At 39.6% G+C, this 23,017-nt stretch overlaps 1 protein-coding gene across 6 annotated transcripts in view; it reads left to right on the forward strand.

The window, feature by feature from the left end:
- PELI1 (pellino E3 ubiquitin protein ligase 1) overlaps positions 1 to 23,017 on the forward strand; it is a 92,317-nt gene that overhangs the window by 56,419 nt on the left and 12,881 nt on the right. The window contains exons 5-9 of one of the 6 annotated variants that reach the window (XR_006815125.1): positions 2,298 to 2,495; positions 2,591 to 2,779; positions 3,337 to 4,855; positions 4,961 to 5,082; positions 18,747 to 18,845. Coding sequence is in view for 1 of the 6 variants with exons in the window: in XM_045979621.1 (XP_045835577.1) it covers positions 2,298 to 2,495; positions 2,591 to 2,779; positions 3,337 to 3,903 (954 nt within the window). In the remaining 5 variants the exon portion in view is untranslated. Of the gene's footprint in view, positions 1 to 2,297; positions 2,496 to 2,590; positions 2,780 to 3,336; positions 5,774 to 6,572; positions 7,763 to 18,746; positions 18,846 to 23,017 lie in introns of those variants that run through there. The other 5 variants (XR_006815123.1, XR_006815120.1, XR_006815124.1 and 2 more) reach the window with 5 other exon arrangements.

The following is a 23,017-nucleotide window of genomic DNA, read 5'->3' on the forward strand; positions in this document are numbered from 1 at the left end:
CTCTGCCTGTCTCTCTGCCTACTTGTGATCTCTGTCAAAATAAATTAAAAAAAAAAAAAAAAAAAAGAAGATGATGATGATTGACCGATGAGCTGATTGCAGCTAGAATATACTTTTTTGTGTGAATAGCAATGATAGGAAATTAAGCAGGATCAGTGGGATGCAAATTGTGAAGTCAGTTTCTAATTATTACAGAAATAAGAAACTAAGAAGTTTGAATAGTCTGTAAGGAACCATTAGGGTTTTTGCAGTCAAATGCTCTACCCCTGAGCTATACCCCCGTCCATTAGGGTTTTTAATGAGAGTGGGAGGGAATGACATGATAAGATCTATACCTTTAAAGCTAATAGTGGCAGTTAGAAAGAGGAGGAATTACTAAAACTTATCTTAACACATAGTTCTATTTTGGCAACTGATCATGATCACATAGGTTTTTTTCTCTTTATAGATAATTAACATATCTTCCTTCTTACCAATCTTGACCAATATTGCTTTGATGTCTTAAATCTCTTCTAAGACACAGATCAAATATCAACTGTTTTGTAACAATCTCTCCTTCCAAATAAGTACTCCGTCTGAATATCTTGATTCTAAATACCAATCCTCAATCCATTCCTGGGCATACATCTTTTGGATCTAAAGGAGTCTTTTATTCTTAGAACTATTTTTAGTTTCAAAAGGCTGAGACCATTTTCTTTGGATATCATATCTTAAAAAGCAGGAAAAGGGACATCCAGTCTTAAGTTTGCTAACCAGCCAGTTTTCTTCTAAAACTATCCAAATCAAAGAAAGACTTACACTTGATGATAGGACAAAAATGCTAAAAGGATCTTATCTAAAAGTGTGTGGTTATGAGGAATTCTTGAGACTCAACTATGCTAAGAATGACTTTGAAGTGTCATCATCATTGTAGAAGGTCAGTGTTTTTTTTTCAGTATCCACTTCCTTCAATTTTATGATATTACTTTATAACCAGTACATGAATGAACTCATCATTTTTAAATGTTTACTTTAAAACCCTGTGACACTTGTCAGGTCTGTCATCTATTCCATAAATTTCCTTTTTTCTTTTCATTTTTTTTTAAATGTTTACTTTAAAACCCTGTGACATTTGATCAGTTCTGTCATCTGTTTCCTTTTTTTTCTTCTCAACTTTCATCTTTCAAAATGAAAATTAATTTATTTACTACCTAGTACCTCTGAAGATGTTTAATTTGCCCACCCATCCACCAGAACTCTGATCTGGGAACCTTGTCTCTCTAAAATATGACTGAGAACCAGGAAGAAAATAAAAAGGACATCTAGGCATATAAAATAAAGGCCACGAAGGCCACACACTAAAATTCCTTTTCTTTGCTCCCTGGAGAATCTTTTAGGTATTTACCAAGAACCTTTTTGAAATACTATTCTGTAAAGTTCAGTTTTTTTTATTTCTCAACCCGCAGTGGAATAATAGTGACTAGTTAGAGGAGGGGTATGCTGCTAGAGTCAGGTATGCCCAGCCACAAGAAGTGATAGCTGACAACCTCGCAGAACACACAAAAATATCTATAAAGTATACATAAGACCTCAGAGGAAGGTATGTAAACCCATAACGTAAGGATCAGCCTTCTTGTACATTGTTATAGCACCTGAAGACATCACTGCATTCAGTGTAATATAAATGGTATTCATAGTTCAATGTCCTGGAGTCATCATAAAAGATTTACTTGTATGTTCACTATATTCTGTTAAAGAAGGTAGAGTAATACAGGGTAGGCATATTTCCATCCAAAGGGATTAAAATTAAAATCTGCAGCCATCTAGAAATCTCAGCCATCCTAAATTCTGCATTCCCTGAGGGTTTCATATGTTCTGGATGGTAAGTTCCTACTTACTCCTATGTTCTAAATAATTATTAAGTCACAACAAGTTTGACAGATTAGTTTTCTAGGGTGTAGATGCTCTCAGAGTTAAGTATAAGTTTGCACTTTAGAAATTTCAGAGGCTTAATGATTTCATCTTTTTGTATCTTTTTTTTTTTCTTGTACCTTTCTTTTTTTTTTTTAATTTATTTATTTGACAGACAGAGATCACAGGTAGGCAGAGAGGCAGGCAGAGAGAGAGGAGGAAGCAGGCTCCCCGCTGAGCGGAGAGCCCGATGCAGGGCTCGATCCCAGGACCCTGAGATCATGACCTGAGCCGAAGGCAGCGGCTTAATCCACTGAGCCACCCAGGCGCCCCTCTTGTACCTTTCTTGAATGGATTTTCCACAGTGTTCCTTTCAATAGGTTTATAGATATTTCTTTTTCCCTTAGATTGGTCGGTCGACTGAAAGTCCCATTGATTTTGTAGTAACTGACACAGTTCCTGGAAGCCAAAGTAATTCTGATACACAGTCAGTGCAAAGCACTATATCAAGATTTGCCTGTAGAATCATATGTGAACGGAATCCCCCCTTTACAGCACGGATTTATGCTGCAGGATTTGACTCTTCAAAAAACATCTTTCTTGGGGTAAAGAGCTTTTTTCCTGAATGATGCATTATTTTTAACCATTTCTGTTTCCAAATTCCAAAGAACTGGAAGCTCACTATTTTTATTGCTACTAGGAGAAGGCTGCCAAATGGAAGACATCAGATGGGCAGATGGATGGTTTGACCACTAATGGCGTTCTTGTTATGCATCCACGCAATGGGTTCACAGAAGACTCCAAGCCTGGAATATGGAGAGAAATATCAGTGTGTGGAAATGTATTTAGCCTGCGGGAAACCAGATCAGCCCAGCAGAGAGGAAAAATGGCAAGTATTAAGATGTAGCTTCTTACTTACTTCCGCTAAACACATTGGGTGTGTTGGATTGAATGCATTACATAATTCCAAAAACTTAAATCTCTTGCTGACACAGAGTACTTAAGTCTGACTATCAAAAATGCTGACCACTAAATATTATACTAGAGGGTATTATCTTAAGGTTTCAATCAGGACCTTTAAAAATTTGTTCTTTCATATTATGTTAATATACTTTAAAACCTAAGCTTTCCTAAGTTAGATAACACTGTGTATTTTCTACCTCTTTGGCCATGATATATATGGGAAATACTAGACTTACTGAGTAGCCAGGTATTTTAATCATAAATTGTCTTTACTATAAGGCTGAGAAGAAATATGTTTCTGTTCAATATTTTATCCTTGATTTTCAGACTTAAATTTTTCATGACTGCCAGTAGAGTTTCTTATATTTAGTAATAATCATAGGAAATCTCAGTTCTTGAGTAAGGCGCATATAAGACCAAAACTCTCATGTAAAAATTGAAAACACAGTGGTGAATGTGTTTTTTGATTTTTGTTTCCTCTAGGTGGAAATTGAAACCAATCAGTTACAAGATGGCTCATTAATTGACCTCTGCGGTGCAACGTTGCTGTGGCGTACTGCAGAAGGCCTTTCCCACACTCCTACAGTGAAGCATTTAGAAGCTTTAAGACAGGAAATCAATGCAGCACGACCTCAATGCCCCGTAGGGTTCAACACACTAGCATTTCCTAGTATGAAGAGGAAAGATGTTGTCGATGAAAAACAACCATGGGTGTATCTAAACTGCGGCCATGTGCATGGCTATCATAACTGGGGAAACAAAGAAGAACGTGATGGAAAAGATCGTGAATGTCCCATGTGTAGGTCTGTTGGTCCCTATGTCCCTCTGTGGCTTGGATGTGAAGCTGGATTTTATGTGGACGCCGGCCCTCCAACCCATGCGTTCAGCCCATGTGGGCATGTGTGTTCAGAAAAGACAACTGCCTATTGGTCCCAGATCCCGCTTCCTCATGGTACTCATACTTTTCATGCAGCCTGCCCCTTTTGTGCACATCAGTTGGCTGGTGAACAAGGCTACATCAGACTTATTTTCCAAGGACCTCTAGACTAACAGTTGTCCTCCAGGACTACATTATAAATTTATAAGCTAAGTGAGTTGGGTTTTCCAACCTGTTGTCCATGTCACAGTTTCTCTGCTCTGGTAATTTGCATTAAGATGAAGAATTTTTTTAAACATTTATAATAAAAAGTAACAATTTCTGATCAAAAAATCTGGGAAACTCAAGGAAAAGAATTTCTGAAAGTACCAGACTTCTAAATTCTGAGTTTTGGAAATATATTTTGAAGATGAAAAGACACAGTCTAATTTGTTGCCTTCCTTTTAGTGTTTTTGAATCACCCATCCTCAGTGTTGAAAAATTGTTTTATATAACTGAGGGTACTGTTGGTTCAAACTATGTTAGTTTACAGTTTGTTGCAAACATTGTAAAATACAGCAACATGTATATTAACTTTTTTCTATTTATCTTTATTATAGAAAACATCTTAGAATGTTCTTGATAGAGTAGCATGGTAATGACGGTGTCACACTCTTGGTGTGAATGGTAGCTTAGTGAGCACAGCTCAAGGATTTGCAAGCTTAGAAAGAAGGACAAGAGAGCCTCTCTCCCTACCCCCTTCTAAATATGGAATTTGGTAAATTAAAATACTTTGTAAAACCAAATTCATATTAATTATTATTGTGTAAGAGCTGTTTGTTTTTAACCACATTGAATATAATCAGGAAAGTTTTTTTCTTAATGTTTCTCTCAAGTGTAGTATATAACAAAAAATGCTAAGAAACATTTTATATGCTCCTTTGAATATGCAATTTAATCTAGATTATCTATTTTTCTCCCATGATAACTAATCTGTTTTTAGTACCAGCAACATTTGGCAAGTTTATTTTTTAGATATAAACTGTGGTTCATCTGTTCTCTGTTTCTAGAAAAAAAAAACATTCTCATGAGAAAATGCATAAATTAACAAGGAGGAGAGTGACTTGATTGCTTTTAGAAAAATAAGTAAGTTGATTATTCTGTGTGTGGTCTTATCCAGGCATTAAGAAATGTAGAGAGATATAAAGGGTTCAATGACAATAGTGCCCCCTCTTTTTTTTTTTAACCTAGCAGACCAGCCTTAACTTTGTGGGCTTTGAATCCTAAGGAGAGTTGCCACCGTGTGACTCAAGGAAATGTTTGGTTGGCAGATGAGCACCAGTGACAGCCGAGTAGAGGAACATACTTGCATGGTATGTTTATTCTCTAATTCCAATAAGTTCTTTGCTTAAAGAAGCAAGAAAATGTTTCTTCACTCCCTCCCCTCCCCTTTCTTTAATACGCAACAAGGGAAGTATAGACAGTTGCACTACATCAAACCCTTTGTGACACTTGTAGAAATCAGTACACTTTTAGAGTAGACAGAATCTTTTTTTTTTAATCTTTTGATTTGTTTTTCCTTTAGTTCAGAAGTTGTGTAATAATTGACTCTAGCAAATTTTCGTATGTGGTAGTATAGCTTTAATTTATCATAACTATTACTATGCTGTTCTGAATTTTCTTTTGGTTTAAAAAAAAAAACAAAAAACAAAAAAAACCTTGTTGCTTAGAAGCCATGAACTATTTTACTTTAATTCAACTTGTCAAAATTTCCTTGTTTTTAAAAAAATGATGATTTGGGTTCACTCAGGAAATGCATGTCAGGAAACTTGTATTATAAGTTTACTAGTTGTGATGTATCCGTAACTGCTGTTACCCCCTTTCAAAGAAATATAATTGATTCTGAAGTTTTCTAGTCACATGCTTTGTGACTAATGCAAGGAAATCAAGCCCTGTGTTGTATTTGTTCTAGTCATTTCTATTCAGGCTATATATTGTAGCTAATTTTTATTTGCAATTAATTTATTCAAACTAAGTAAATACTTTTCAAAATAGACACTTGAATTTGTCTCTCTGAGTTCGTTTTTGCATAACTGAGAATGGGAAACCAGAAATGAAAACTTTTGGACAAATCTCCCCTTGACTTCAAAAATATTCACTTGAAATAGATAAAGAGTTTGCATTTAATGTAACACTTCAAATCTCTGGTTCTTTTAGGAAAGCATCTCTTACTTATTGATAAAAGAACCTTGTTTAGTGGTCAAATAATTGAAGCTTTAGTTAAGTCCTGCTAGGGAGTTGGCTCTCTGCAAGAGTGTGATACTAGACTGTTGAAACAGTGCTTCACTGACTATGAGAAGTCAGGTTCATTTTCTACCAAATCCAAGTTTTGAAAACTCCAATAACTTAAATCATTAGGTGTATTTCTGTTCAAGCATTTTGAATATTGGTTCTGTCATTTTGCTGATGCCTAATGGAACACTTTTAGTTACTTAGTTGTATTAAGGGAATATCAGTCTCCTGGCCAAGGAGAAAAAGTCATATTTAGATCTCCCAAATGTACTTGAAAGAAAGATCATTTTTACGACTTAACTCCTTTATCAAAGTGATCTTACCATCTAAATGTTCCTTAATTTATATAGGGAAGTTCCCATCATCTAAAATGTTAGGGTCTTGATGTGAGATAGGCTAAATAACCAGAAGGAGGAGTCTTTTACCAGGCTATCTTCTGGAAGCTATAATTGCTTACTTCTACCATTTTAAAAATATTCTGGAACATTTAAAATAGGATAGGAATATATAATAAGTAAATAAATATATAATTACATCTAACATGAGTACTCCTACTCTACTTTTCTCTCAGGATACCTCAACCATGGGTGATGCATGATCTTCTGACACATAGACTGAGTGAGTGAGGGCACCAGTGAAAGTCCATCCATTATTCTTTAGGACTATATTTTTCATATAAATTTAAACACTTGGGCCCTCATCCTGATGGGTTATCTTGTTCTATCCCACTTTAGAGACCACTAGATCTCTTAGATCTATGATCCATTCTTCCATAATTTGTGTTCCAAGCATTAACCCTGTAGCAAATCAGATTACCAAAATACTGCTTAGGGAACTATATTATTCTGTCACCCACTCCCACTTTCAGAAATAAGTATACTTAAGACCATGCCCTCAAATTTTATCTACACATTCTTGCAACAGATATTTGACTATCTGCTACACACCAAGCCACACTGGGTGATTTAACAGGAAAAAAATACCTGCCTTCATGGGACTTAAATTTTAGTGGGGAAGATAAAAGTGAATAAGAAAAATAAAAGACACAGCATGATAGACAGTGAATAGTGCTGAAGGTTCAAATAAAGCAGGAAAGGGAGATACAAAATGTCATGGGTCGTGTGTGGGATGTTTGCAATATTAAAGAGGAGAGCAAGAGAAAGCCACACTTAGGGAAGAGCATTTAGACAGAGGAAATAGCAACTGCAAGAGTCTTGAAGTAAAAGCGTGCTTGGAATATTTACGTAATGGCAAAACGGCAGTGTAGCTATATAGTATGAGAGGGAGGAGTAATTGGTAAGGCCAAAGAGGAAAAGGGATGAAACTAGGTCATGGAGTGCCTCCTGAGGCTGGTTTTTATTCTGAGAGAGATAGGAGCTATAGGAGGAATTTGAGCAGGAAAGTAACATGATCCGACTTACGTTTTTTATAGATGCAAATAGACTGAAGTGATTAGGGGGAGACCAGTTAGACCATGGCAGTAACCCTGGAAGGAAATGATGGCGGCATGGGTCAAAGTGGTGGCGGTGCAGCCGGTTTGAAAAGTGACCAGAATCTGGGTATATTTGAAGGCAGAGCTGACAGTATTTGCTGGCAGATCAAACATAGGGTGTAAAAGGAGAGGAGTCGAGAATGACTTGGCCTTGGGGTGCCTGGGTGGCTCAGGGGATTAAAGCCTCTGCCTTTGGCTCGGGTCATGATCCCAGGGTCCTGGGATCGAGCCCCGCATCGGGCTCTCTGCTCAGCAGGGAGCCTGCTTCCCTCCTCTCTCTGCCTGCCTCTCTGCCTACTTGTGATCTCTGTCTGTCAAATAAATGAATAAAATCTTTAAAAAAAATAAAAAAGACTGGCTTGTAAAGGGTGAAAGTGGAGACCCATCAAGCAGCATTCAGGTCATACGGACTGGAAGACGCCCTTTAAAAAAAAAAAAAAGAATGACTTGGCCTCACCAGTTGGAAGAGTAAAATTACCACTTAAATAAAGTGGAGATTATGAGAAGAGAAGTTGGGGAGGAGGGTTTGCTACTTGATAACCAGGGGAGCGTTGGCCATTATTAGACTGAGACTCCTCTATTAGACAAGGTACTTGCCAAAGGTAAGCTGGCTCCGTTTTTTTTAAGTTGCTGTCCAAGTTCTTTTTTTTTTTTTTTTAGATTTTATTTATTTGACAGAGATCACAAGTAGGCAGAGAAGCAGGGGGCGGGCGGGGTGTGGGGTGGAGGAAGCAACCTCCCCGCTGAGCAGAGAGCCTCATGTGGGAGTCCATACCAAGACCCTGAGATCAGGACGTGAACGGAAGGCAGAGGCTTAACCCACTGAGCCACCCAGGTGCCCCTGCTGTCGAAGTTCTTAACCATCATGAACAAAGTTCTCCGTATATGCTCTGTTAGCTTAGAAACAAAGTGTTTCTCCTGATTAATGGCAAACTTCCTGTCATTAGATAGAGTTGGGACACCTCTCATGTTTCTCTTTGCTTTGGCTGCCCTCTGAGGAAATGTAGTTCCGTTTTCAACTATAGTAACTTCCTTTAACCAATGTGTTCTAATACAGTTTTTCTCCCTTCTCTTCATGTACATCTTTTTTCTGTTGCTCTTGCCTTTAAAAAAACAAAAACAACAAAAATCCTTTGAATCTTAATATTTTGCTGCTTCAAATTCTTTCTGGCAGTGGCAAAGTGCAAGTTGTGTTTTGTTTTTAAAAAATGTCAAATATTCAGGGGCGCCTGGGTGGCTCAGTGGGTTAAGCCGCTGCCTTCGGCTCAGGTCATGATCTCGGGGTCCTGGGATCAAGTCCCGCATCAGGCTCTCTGCTCAGCAGGGAGCCTGCTTCCCTCTCTCTCTCTGTGCCTGCCTCTCTATCTACTAGTGATCTCTCTGTGTTAAATAAATAAAATCTTTAAAAAAAAAAAAGTCAAATATTCAGATGTTTACAGAAAACAAATCTTGAACCTATAAATCCAAATTTCAATATTCAGCTTCCCTTAAAGAAGTATGCCTGTATTTGATAATACTGTCAGCAGAAAACAGAGTAAATGAGATTAGAGTATCAGAGTTTCCCTAGTGACTGCTGTAAAGCATCATGTCCAAACATTCTGCTAGATGATACGGTGGGAATACTGGTCTGTTTAGGTTGACATTAGATTGTAAACTCAGCTACATGTGTTAAAGTTCAACCACGGTATAAAATAAATTCCTCACAACTAACATATGACTATTTGTTATGTGTCAAGCACTGTTCTAAATGCACAATTTTACGTATATTATTTAAAGCTGAAAAGAGCTCTGTGACACAGGAATTCTTGTCTCCATTTCATGACAAAAACCAGGTACATTGTATTCTAGTATCTTGCCCAAGGTACCCATGGCCCACGACTACAGAAGTTGGAATTTGAACCTTGAAATTCTTGCTCCAGTGCGCCTGGGTGGCTCAGTGGGTTAAAGCCTCTGCCTTTGGCTCAGGTAATGATCTCAGGGTCCTGGGATCGAGTCCCACATCGGGCTCTCTGCTCAGCAGGCAGCCTGCTTCCCTTCCTCTCTCTCTTCCTGCCTCTCTGCCTACTTGTGATCTCTGTCAAATGAATAAATAAAATCTTAAAAAAAAGAAAAAAAAAATTCTTGCGCCATTCCTGTGTACACAGCTACCATGTTTGCTCCTTAACCCTTTTTTATTGAGTGGGATTTGAAGTCTGTTTCTTTCACTGTTTTTAAAATGATTTATGGTAGCTAACCAAAATTGAAATTAAGATTAAAACATCAATAACAAACATTTTTAAATGAACAACAATAAAAAGAAAAAAAAAAGGGTTTGAAATTAGAACAAAGTAAAATAGAACCAGAAGTGGCATGAGCACATGAATGGGTTTAATGAAGACCTATAAACTTGTTAGATGAGAGTCACAAAACAGTCTAGCACTAAGGTGTTTAGTGGGTTATTCGGTAAGGGCAACATGATCAGTTATAAGATCCGGGCAGCTGCTTAGAAAGTCACAGCAAACTCACTGATGAAGAAACTCATGATCATTTCTAATCCTACAACCAGAGAAATTCACATCTGGGAAATAGTACCATTCCTTCATATAGGTAGATTCATGCAGGATTATCTTTCTGTGACTGGCCTATTTCACTTAACATAATGTCCTTAAGGTATTATCCATATTGCATATTGTAAAATGTCTTTTTAAAGGCTGAATTGCATTCCAGAGTATGTATATACCATATATTCTTTATTTGTTCACCTGTTGGGCTTTTAGGTTGTTTCCATACCTTGGCTCTTGTGAATAGTGTCATGGTGAACATGGGAGTGCTAGTATCTCCTCTGGAACCTGATTTCAATTCTCTTGGGTAATACCCAGAAATGGGATTGCTGGATCAAATGGTAGTTATATTTTTAACTTCTTGAGGATTTGTGTGTGTGTGTTCCATAGTGGCTGCACCATTTTGCATTTCCACCAACAGTGTGCAAGAGTTCCAATTTCTCTACAACCTTGCCAATGCTTTGTTGTCTTTTTTTTTTTTTTTTTTTTTTAATAGCCAACCTGACTGGGGCACCTGGGTGGCTCAGTCAGTTAAATGTCTGCCTTCAGGTCAGGTCATGATCCCAGGGTCCTGAGATCAGCCCTGTGTTGGGCTTCCTGCCCAGCAGGGATTCTGCTTCTCCCTCTCCCTCCCCCCAGCTGTGCTCTTGCTTGCTCTGTCTCTCTCAAGTGAATAAATAAAATGTCTTAAAAAAAAGACCCAACCTGATAGATATGAAATGACATCTCCCTGTGGTTTTGATTTGCATTTCCCTGATGATTAGTGACATTGAGCATTTTCATATACTTATTGGCCATTTGTATATCTTAAGAGAAATAGCTATTCAAGTCCTTTGCCCATTTTTTAATAAACTTTAGTTGTTTTTTTTTAAACTATTGAATTGTACGAGTTTCTTCTCAGATACAGTTTGCAAATAAATTCTTCCATTCCACAGGTTGCCTTTTCGAAATTCTATTGTTTACTGTGCTGCGCAAAAGGGTTTTAGTTTGATATTGTACCACTTGTTTATTTTTGCTTTTGTTGCCTGTGCTCCTGGTGTCCTATTTGCTCCTTCCCCACGTTAATGAGAGAACACACTGAAGGAATTCTTAACCCAGTTGATGAGCTATCATGGTGCCTCGCACATGGTAGATGCTCAAAAACTATTTCTTAGTTAATTGTAGGAAACTGTTAGAACTCTGAACTATTAGCTACCAAAACAGTCTCTAAGTAGGAGCATTAACAAAAACAGTCAAAAGAAGGAAGGTTACAGAAGCTATTTGTTTGATCAGAAAATGGTTTTTATTGGCTGAAAAGATAAAAATGGAAAATGTGGAGATATAACAAAAGGTGACAATAAGTAGGTAACTGGGCAACAAAAAGGAACCCAGGGATGATGCCAGAAGAGAACAAAAAGGATTCTCCTGGAGAAAAGACAAGGAATATTAATTACAGCCCAAAAGTATGTCATCCAGACTTGAGAGTCTGTCTTTGGTAGCAAAGGCACAAAAATCAATCCAAGACTGAAAGGAAAAATTAAGATCTGTCCACCTTGGAATTTCCTAAAGTTCTACTATATCGTATTACTGTAATTAATAATTAATAACTATTAATGAAAATACAGAATATGAAACTAGAACTAACCCTCATCAAGCGAGTTACAGTTGAGAAACCAAAGCCTAGTCAGGCAAAGTGGCTCTTGACTGATAAATTTGGTACTAGAACCTCTGTTCCTATGTCTACCTAATTCGGGGACTTAGTCACCAAGATTCAGTTAAATTCCCAAGTTTTCTTTGTTGAAGCAGAGATAACTATGTTGCACTTTAATAGTTTCTACTTTTAAATTATAAGTCCCAGTAGAGTCAAAACATCAACTGTCATTGTGTTATAAACAATGATTCCCAATTGTAAGGGATGATCTGCTTCACAATTCTTTCAACTAAAAGACTGCCTAGTTTGGAAATGAAAGACAAGAGGAGGAAGTGAGAATCAAAGTGTGCAGTAGTTTCACTAATAGCCCTTTGGTACTCTGCATGAATCATTCAGCTAACAGGAGCCCTCACTCAGTGACAAGGCTCTTCTGTCCCTTTTTCTGTTTATTGTGTGGTTAGCACAATTGTTTTGCATACCACACCTCTACAGGAATGCAGCATACTACTCACTTTGAATTGGCTTCTTTGTCAAACAACCTTTGGAAAATGAGTTATTTGAAATGGTGATGTAATGTCTCATTAAAATGTTAAAATTAGGGTTGCCAGGGTGGCTCAGTGGGTTAAGCCTCTGTCTTCAGCTCAGGTCATGATCTCAGGGTCCTGGAATCAAGCCCCACAGTGGGCTCTCTGCTCAGGAGGGAGCCTCCTTCCCCTTCTCTCTCTCTGCCTGCCTCTCTGCCTATTTGTTATCTCTCTGTTAAATAAATAAAATCTTTAAAAAAAAAAGGTAAAATTACTGTATTTCAGGCAACCCAAAAGCTTTTTTAATCCATGATGTAATTAACAATAGTCACCTGAATCCTAAGTGCCCATAAAGTTGTCCAAAGCTTGAATCATGAGGGAGAGATCCCTAGGTAGAGAGACAGTAGTTGACAGTTGTACCTAGCTGTACAAGGACAAAAGAAGGAATTTCCTACAAAATGGCTTCAAATACCTACAGCAGGTAAGAGCTCCCAAAGCAGAGATGGGCTCAGGTGCAGGTGAGAAAGGGTAAGGAAAGGAATTCTTTGTAACATATTAGGATCTTAGTAACATAAGAGGGGTCTTAGCAACATGTTAGGATCCCTAATTAGTAATTAGTTTCAGAGTTGAGTGTAAACGGGTTGGGGATGGGTTGGTGGGTTTGAGAATTAATTGTCCTCTCCCCTGAGAAGCCATAGTAATTATCCACATGTCCAGGTGTGGACATTATAAGAAGGAATCCTAAAAACAAGAGATTGGCAGTTTCTTGGAGCTCTCTGTCCCTCTGTCTCTGTCTCACACACACACCCACCAAACAGCTGCTTGCAATTCTGGAATAAGTATAGCCTCTCAAGATGACTTTTTGAAAGAAACAGTGTTCACTTGAGTGTGTAAATTCTAACAAGTTTGTTAGTGAAATTTCTATACTAGTCACACTGCATGAATGCAAATGTTAATTATATTTTTGATTGATTTTATTCAAAGAACTCAACTATGGCAGGAATTCCTGAATGAGGTGTCCTATGCAAAGTTGGTATCTTGAGGCAGAGGTAACGAATATAATAACTATGAAGTGATACCTGTGATATGATGAAGCAAAAGTCAGAGATACTACTCTTGAGACGTGGCCTTTTGCAGACAAGCTCTAAGAGAACATTTACCACTTTGGCATGTGCTTTAGGAGTTTAAAAGGTTAAGAGTTTATAATCAAGGGTTTGTTTAAAGGTGCTGTTATGGTTTCATTATTACTCCTGACTTCAAATATGACCATATTTATTTACCAAAGTGTTTTAATTCCTCTTTAAATACAAAAGGACCATTGAAAATGTCTGGGTGGAATTTTACAAACACAAGGAATTCTTCAGACAAGGCATGAGTCCAAGCCTTAATCCAGTCTGGCCCCAGATACCAGTGCTTAGATGTTCTTTTCTCAAAGTAGGTAACAATGAGCAGTTATTCGCTGTAAATAAACTAGAGACTGAGTGAGGGGAGTTTGAAAATATGGAGATAAGTAGTCCCCTTTTGGAGATGATCCAGTTATGCTGAAGCCAGCATTTCCTGTAATTTTGCAACATACTTTTTATGTTTAGCTCCCCGGCTCTACTGTGGTTAAGAATCTCATTACCTGGGGCGCCTGGGTGGCTCAGTGGGTTAAAGCCTCTGCTTTCTGCTCAGGTCATGATCCCAGGGTCCTGGGGTCGAGCCCCGCATCCGGCTCTCTGCTCAGAAGGAGGCCTGCTTCTCTTCATCTCTCTCTCTCTGCCTGCCTCTCTGCCTACTTGTGATCTCTGTCAAATAAATAAATACAATCTTTAAAAAAAAAAAGAATCTCTTATAAGAATCTCATTACCTGCTAACCTATGGGACCAAGATAATCCGACTCTCTGGCATCAGTGCGTTAGTACTCATTCTACCTCATCTTAGTCCTTTAGGACTTGGGTGCTGGTCCTTTGTGTGGAATGAGACTTGTCAGAGCAGATGGTCCCAGACTGAGAAAACTTCAGTTGAAGAGCTCAGTAGCCTCTCTGAAATATAACAGAACCAGAGAGTCTTAAAGAAATTCTGAGATTACCTTCAGTTTGAGTATTTTTAAGTCATTTAATGGCTAACAAAAAGGATACTCCAGGGGCGCCTGGGTGGCTCAGTTGGTTAAAGCCTCTGCCTTCGGCTCAGGTCATGATCCCAGGGTCCTGGGATCGAGCCCCGCATCGGGCTCTCTGCTCCGCAGGGAGCCTGCTTCCTCCTCTCTCTCTGCCTCTCTGCCCTTGTGGTCTCTGTCTGTCACATAAATAAATAAAATATTAAAAAAAAAAAAAAAGGATACTCCAAATTATTCATGGCTGAAACACTTCTGAAAGGGTCTATCTAATTTGAGAGGACAGAGGTCAGTGCAGTGATGCAACACTTGAAATCCTCTAACAGATTCCAGGCTAATACATATTAGCCTGTATTGCAATTTAGTTATATGTTGATCTAGGACAGCAGTTTGAGTATCTTTTTGATCTGCAAAAATATTTGGTTATGATGGGAATTTGAATAGATAGTTGATCTTAACCTTTTTATGTATTTCTTTATTATGATGAATTAAGCCTGCTCACCCATAAAATATACCGTCAAATGAGAGAGACATGATTGAAAGAACGGGCAACACATGTAGTAGTTTAAATTTTTACTGCGAATTAATTTGATGTAGGTCATTATCGTTGCTCATAATGGCTGACACTTTGAGCTACCAGTCAGCTTCCTGGATTCTGAAATACCCTTGGTCTGATTTGTAAGTTCACCTGTAACCACATTCACTAGAGAAGATTTACGGGCAAACAAGTGAGAATATTTCCAGAAAACCTATTTTGTGACTTTGCTTTTTTACAGTTTCTCTTTATTTGGAAAGGTGATAGAAGTCTTTATTTATTTGGAGAACTAGGTGTAATGAAACAAAATGGAATCTTAGGCAGTGACATTATCTTCCTGGCTGGCAAACACTCTGACTTTTCAGGCCCTCTTTCATTTGCTTCTGTTTGCATGCTTTATTTCCAGCTAACACAGCATTTCTGAAATGCCAGCATTGGCTTTCTGTTTTCTGGTGTTGTGTTTAAGCGAGCTCAACTTACATGGGGGCCAACAAAAGTAATGCCATGTTTTTGGAGAATTCCAGGAGTTCAGTTCTCTAAGTGAAGTTGGAGATAGTGAAATGGGTTTTTTAATAACACTAAAATTTTTTCTGATCCTTTCTGAACCAATTATCTTCTCATGGAGAAAACTATTTTATGACCAACAAACATGTATCAGGGGCTAATATATACAGATCTTCCTTGATTTACGATGGGGTTGAAATATAAGTTGAAAGTTGAAAATATCTTAAGTTGAAAATGCTTTGAATACTACTGCACATCATAGCTTAGCTTCACCTACCTTAACTGTGCTCAGAACACTTACATGAGTGCACAGTTGGTGAAACGAAGCCTATTTTATAATAAATTCCTGAATATCTCATGTAATTTACTGAACTATATTGAGAGAGAAAAATAGAATGGTTGTATGGGGACAGAATGTGTGTAAGTATATTGGTTGTTACCCTCCTGACTGCAAGGCTGACTGGGATGCTCTTGCCCAGTGTCACAAGAGCTCAAACTGTCCATCAATAGTCCGGAATAAGATCCAAACTTAAAATTCATTCTACTGAATGCATATCGCTTTCGAACTATGATAAAGTCAGAAAATTGTTAAGTCAAATCATTAAAAGTTAGGGACCACCTGGAATGACTGGATCAGAGCATGTAAGTAGTGCAACGCATCGTGATCAATATGATTAGAAAAACAGCTCAGAGCAAAATTTTTTTTGGTGTCTTAAATCTGTAATGTGATTTAGACTTGAATGACTGTGCCTGAAACTATATCTCTGATTTCATTCTGCTTCTTAAAGGCCAGGGGGCCTCTTGAAGGGAGGTCTGCGAGAGAATAAAATACTTGCAAAAGACAAAAGTTTGATCCTTCTTTTTTTTTTTTTTTTAGGTTTTTTTAAAAAAAAATTTTTAACATATAATGTATTAGTAGCCCCAGGGGTACAGGTCTGTGAATCGCCAAGTTTACACACTTCACAGCACTCACCATAGCACGTACCCCTCCCCAGTGATCCCTCTTAAAACCTGAAATTGTGACAAATAAGAGGTGTCTTGCATATAGTCAGCATTCAGTTAAATATTCATTGAATATTTGAGCAGAAGTGGACCCTTCATCCTTCATGAATGATGAAGAACTATTTTTAATTTTTTAGCAACTTGAGATCACAAGATGGAAGAGAGAGGAACTCCACTCCTGCATGGAGTAGGAAATTAATAAGGGTCTTTGCTAACAGTTAAGATATACCTTTTCTCTCTCCTTAGTCTGTGGGACTCCTGGGGAAACCTCAAAGAAGGAAGCCTGTTGACAGCTCAATTGGAAAGCAAGAGCTGATTTTAATTTGATCTTTTTCTCTGAGTGAGCATCACAACTTCCAGAGCTTTGTTAAACTTAGCAATATTAAAAAAAAAACAAACAAACATTAAATAAAAATGTCTAAAAAGAGGGATTCTTTCTTTTCACTCACCAGGAACGTTGTTTCACTGAGTATCTCTCACTTGCCTAACTAGTCAGATGAGTTTAGCCACTGAGAAAAGGACACATGTATTGCATACCAGATACCGACTTTGGGTTCATGTAGTCACTAAAAATATATTGAGCATCTACTAAGCGGGAAACACTGGGGATATAAAGATGAGTAAAATAGAAATGATCCCTACCCTCGTAATGCCAAAAATCTAGTAAAAGAAAGTGGATAAGTAAACAATTACAATGTGATGTGTAAGTGCTAGGACAGAAATAAGATCTCAGTCTTTGTGGTTGGCAGAGAGCACATAGGAGGGGTACTGAACCAAACTTGGGAGGTCAGAGAAGGTTCTTGAGATGAAAGTGATATCAATCAGGGATCTGAAAGAAGGGGGAGGTAACCAAGGATGAAGGAGGGTGGCAGATGAGGGCAGTGGGGAGAGGATTCCCAGCAGAGGAAACAGCTTAACCTGTTCAGAGTCTCAGCACAACTAGGGAGCCTCACGTATTTGAGGAACTGAAGTTGAATGCGGCTGAGTGGAGAATAAAAGGAGGGAAATGGCAAGAGAAGAAGCCTAAGACACAGGCTGGAGACATATCAGACAGCTTTTGTAAGAAAGCCAAGATATTAAGCTTTATCCTAATGGCCACAAGGAATCAGGGAATGCCAAGGGCAGATCTGTTAAAGCCTCTGCCTTCGGCTTGGGTCATGATCTCAGGGTCCTGGGATGGAGCCCCGCATCCGGCTCTCTGCTCTCTGCTCAGCAGGGAGCCTGCTTCCCTTCCTTTCTCTGTGCCTGCCTCTCTGCCTACTTGTGATCTCTGTCAAAAAAAAAAAAAAAAATCTTTAAAAAAAAAAAAAGATCTGCACTTTCAAAAGATCACTCACTCAGCTGTACTGCAGAGAATGGGTGTGCAAGGCTGGAAAGCAGGGCTTAAGCTGTAGAATAGGGAGAGATGGTGGAGAACTGCATGAGGGAAGTAACAGTAAGAATGGAGAGAAGTGGATGGATCTGAAACACATTTAACACATTTAAGAGTAAACTTGGCAAGACTTTATGATTGATTAAAGAAGACCCATGACTGTTTTGGACAAGCAGATGGGTGGTTGTGATGAAGGTAGTTTGATATCACTATAATACCTCCATGATGCTGCTCTGTTGCTTGTTGAATGTATGACTCTGAACCCCCAAAATGAGATCCACCTTGGAGATGGTAATGAAGATTTGGGGATCACCAGCCTGAGGTCCTATAAGTGAATGAAACTTCCGAGGAAGTCGTGACCTAGACAGACAGGAAGATTAACATTTATGGAGTAAAGAAAAAAAAAAAAAATAACAAGGACTGAGAAAAAGATGTCATTGGAAAAAAAGACAAAGCCAGAAGAGATAAATGATGTGGAAGCTAAGAGAAGAGAATGCATTAAGGAGTGGTGGGTCTACAGAGTCACATTACTGAGGAGCAAAGCAAGTTGGGGACTGAGAAATATCCATTGATTTGGCTACAAGGAAGGTGTTGGTGACCTTGACAACAGTATTTTTGTGGAGTGGTGGGAGCAGAAACCATGCTCTGGAAGTTTGAGAAGATCCTGGAAAAGTCAAGTAGTTTGCCTGTGGAGAGGAGGAGATGGGGAGGGTGTTAGAGAGGGAAGAGGGAGGAGAGGGAAGCAGGGAAGAAGAGAAAACTGGACAGGAATGCAAGGCTGAAGGAAGGTTTTTATGTGTTTGTTTTGCAAATGAGAACTACTTGAGGATGCTTGAAACTGAAAAGGAGCACGGTAGTAGGGTAGTCTCTTAGTAGGATGGAAGAGACTGGGTCCTTAGCAAGGGAAAGAATTAGCCTTCAGAAGCTAATCTCACTGTAACTGGGGGAAAGGGAAAAAAAATGGGTGTGGATATGGATAATCTAGGAAGTGGGTCATGGGGCGGGGCTGGTCCCTATCTAATGGGTTTTTGTATTTTCCTTCTGAAATAAGGAGAGACCAACTGCTGAGAGGGAAAGGGGAGAAGGAAGAGAAAAGTTTGAAGAGCACAAATGAGATCTGAAGTGGTGACTGGAGAAAACTGGACACACTGCTAAGCAGCACAGGTGAGGGGGGAGAAGGTTCTAGGTATTGGCTGTGATCTCTTAGTCATCTGACCATTAACATTTAGAAACCCCAGGATTGGTATGGGGGAAGAAGTTAGAATGGTCATGACCCAACTTTGTTATATTCATTAGATTAGGTTACAAGTGACAGAAAAGCCCAAGTAACGTAAACATAAGAGGTTCACTGCTCTCACACAAAAATCCGGCTAGACTAATAAGGCCAAAGTGAGCACCGAGGTGTCAAGAACCGTGTTTCTTTCTAGCTCCTAGTTTTACTGTCCTCAGGATTTGACTTCCACATCCTGGTCCAGCAGTTTCTTCAATTCCTTTTTGTTTGTGTTCCAGTCAGCAGGAAGGAAGGAAGGATCAGGAGAAGCCCATATGCTACGCATATTTAAATCCATTAGCCATAGAACATGAGACATCTAGTTGCAAGGGACACTGACAAATAGACTTTATTATAGGTGGCCCTGTGCCCTGTTACATTTTATTTATTTATTTATTTTTGAGATTTTGTTTTGACAGAGAGAGGTCACAAGTAGGCAGAGGCAAGCAGGGAGAGAGAGAGGAGGAAGCAGGCTCCCTGCCGAGCAGAGAGCCCGATGCGGGGCTCCATCCCAGGACCCTGAGATCATGACCTGAGCTGGAGGCAGAGGCTTTCACCCACTGAGCCCCAGGTGCCCCCAGTTACATTTTAAATTAAAGGCTTGAACCCAGACCGTAGCAGATACTAATAGGGTTTATCAAGGTAGGTACAACAGAATGGGCGTGGGAAGAAGAGATATGCAGAGTCTGGGCAGATGCAAAATCTTTTAAAAATTAATCTCCGTTCTCTTGGACTGGGGGTTGAGAGTAATTAGAATGATTCTAGCATTGTGTTAGGGTAGCCCAATGAGGTCTGTATGAACTCCACTGTGTGGAAGAAGACTCAAGTCTCGCCCAACAAATTGAAGCTTGCAGAGCTCAGTCCTGGTGAGTTTGACTCCCGTGCCCAAATTCTTTCCATTACTTCCACGCTGCTCTTGGATGCCAAAGGGATAGACATGTCCAGCATGGGGACAAATACCCCTCATCCATCCTTTCCACACCTCAATCCAGGATGGCAGGCAAGACTGGGTCAGTAGGATTATTTTCCCTTTAGAAGTGATGGCCTACCCACTGTATGTGTTTGGGGTACAAAGCACAGACGGCATAGGCAAGCTGGAGAGGCAAGATGGACAGCTTACAAAACATTAGTGCCAATGAAAGGAACAACCACAAGGTGCACAGGGAAGATTCCTGGCAAGATAAAAAGTATTTCGTGTCAATTGTCAAGCATTCAGTATCAGATTCTATGTATCTGCCTTTTTCGGTTTATTTATTTTTTTGTAATCTCTACACCCAATGCGGGGCTCAAACTCACAACTCTGAGACCAGGAGTTGTATGGTCTACCTACTGAATCAGCCAGGTGCCCTGCATTTTTTTTTAAATTTCAGAAACTGTTCTTTTTCCTATTTTAATTTATTTTTGAAAGTTAATGCTTATGCCTGATACAGCTGCAAAAGGTACAAAAAGTATACAGTAAAAAAATATGTCTTTCTCCCTCTTCTGTGTCCCAGTTAACTTCCCTGGAGGCATCCAATGTTGACAGTCAACCCTTGCCCTCTTCTTTCCTTTCTCCCCCGTCCCCATTTTGGGTGAGGTACATCAAGCTGAGCTTTCCTCATTCAGTAAAAAGAAACAGACCTTCCTAATGTAGCAATCTTGAAATGTATGCACTAAAAATCAGATATGCCAATAAAACAAAATATTTATTGTCTATAATGACTTCTTGCTAAAAAGCTCCCATTCCTTGTGTGAGTGGAAAGAACCTGATATTGCTGATTTAGCATAGCTCAGTCCCTTTAGATTTAAAACAGTCCGTCTTGGCAAACCTTCAGTCCTTCCTCAGTGTTTATCCTTCATCCCCAGGCTTCTCTTCTGCAGGAAAGCTGCAGGGAAAGTCTGTCTGCCAACTTCCAGGCCTTCCCAGCTTCCTCTGGTGAGGAGATTGTTCTCGCCAGGCTTTGGGCCTACACTGAGTCCACATTCTACCAACAGCTACAGTCCCTGCCACAGCCTGCAGGGGTAATGTCCCTCACACCTTCTTGGCCCAAAGCCAGGCCTCCTCCAGCCCATTCATCCTGTTAGCCTTTGCCATTCTCTCCCACGGAAAACACAACAGGCCCCTAGAACTGGAAGCACGGTCATAAGGCCTCTTGGTGCTTAACCACGGTATTTCCACTTCTGTGTAGTTGGCCTGGTTCCAAATGGAAAGCAGGGTATACATCTCTTCAGCTTTAGGGCTCTGCCACCACTCGCCTGGGGCAAGCCTGTGCTTATACCCTCCGAATCTTCCAACTTCCTGCCTGCTGCTTAAACTTGATCTTTTTTGCCTCTCATGGGAAAATGACTCTGATGTCATATCCTGTGTTCTTCCTGGCACTATCTGTGATCTGCTCGGGGGCAGTTCTCCAAGCTCTGCCTCATTGGTAGATAAAGTTACATTTTTTTCCCCCTCTCAACATAGTCTGGCCTTTGCTAGTCAAAAGCAGTTTGATTTCAAACTATTGTCTTGCCACCGATTTTTTAAAAATCCTACTTTGAAACTCAAAACTAAATGATGACTTATCCATTCTTAGCTTTTTTTTTTTTTTCCTCTCTCTCACTCGCTCTCTGTAACTCAATGCATGCCACTGACTCAATGGGTGGGGAGCCATGTGGACAAGGGTTGACTGGGAAGGCAACATAAGTTGGTTGGATATTTCACAAATGCTATTTCCAGAGCGTCAGCATAAGGCTTCCGGTGCTGGTCGAAGTGGTAACTTCCTTCCATAGTCAAACTACTTGACTTTGTCCTTGTGATAAATGCTACTAAGTTTGCATGTTGGGAAATGGGTACACCCACTTTATGGTGTTGTAAGTGAACGTGACCAAAACTGAACTAGTGATTCCACCACAGTCCACCCCATTATGCCTGTACAAACCTGAGTCAACTGGCTTCCTTTCTTCTCCACACCCCACATTTAATCCACCTGGTATTTGGGGCCACTAAGGGGAGGGGGAGACATTCTCATCTTCACAGAAGCACTGTAAGGGCCAGCATGTCCTCTTTACTGAAACCCTAGGCCAAGCCACCAGCTCCTGCAATTGTCTCCTCCCAACCATTGTCTCCCCATTTTTGTGTTTAATTCCTAAAATCCATTCTCCACAAAGCCCCAGACTTATCTTTTTCACATATCAGTTAGATTGTATCAACTTCTCAGCTTTCCTGCTTTAAATCCTCCATAAGTTTCCTGTGGGTCTTTCATCTGGCTGGGTTTCCCTCTTAAGTCTCATCTCCTCATCCCTTTCTAAGCTGTCCCTCTTGCTCTGCTCCAGCCCCACTGCCCATCTTTCTGCCTCACGTACATCAGGTTCATTTCTTTCGTGTTTGTTTTTGTTTTTGTTTTAGGATCTTATTTATTTGAGAGAGCGGAGACGAAGAGAGCACAAGTGAGGGGTGGGGAGGGGCAAAAGGAAAAGAAGCAGACTCCCTGCTGAGCAAGGAGCCCCATGTGGGGCTCAATGCCAGGACCCTGGGATCAGGACCTGCACCAAAGGCAGATGCTTAACTGACTGAGCTACCCAGGGACCCCACACCAGGTTCATTTCTACCCCAGATCCTTTGCACTTACTTTCTCTTTGCTAGCAGAGCTCCTCCCTAGAAGGCCACACTACTGCCCTCTTCTCAGCCTTCAGGTCTCAACTCAGATGTCACCAAATAACCACATCCCACCTCAGGTTCTATCTGCCATATTACCCTATTTAATCTTATTCATGGCACTTAGTTCCTGAAATTGTATTTATTTATTTACATGTTTATTACCTACCTCCCTCTCCCTTGGAATGCAGTCACCATGGACAGGGACTTGGTTTGCCTTCTTCAGTACTGTTATTTTTTGCAGCAACAGTGCCTGGCACATGGTAAACACTAAATATTAAGGGACTGACACCAGCTAATTTCAATCAGAGGGACAAAGAAGGAAGACAATGTTTTTTGAACTTCACAAGCACTAGTGGATACCTTTTTATTAGTTTACCATTTAGAATAAATCATTCTACTAGTTTCCTTGTAAGGGAATCCTACGATTAATGTG

The sequence above is a fragment of the Meles meles genome, chromosome 15, assembly GCF_922984935.1.
Source record: "Meles meles chromosome 15, mMelMel3.1 paternal haplotype, whole genome shotgun sequence".
In the NCBI taxonomy this organism is placed as follows: Eukaryota; Metazoa; Chordata; class Mammalia; order Carnivora; family Mustelidae; genus Meles; species Meles meles.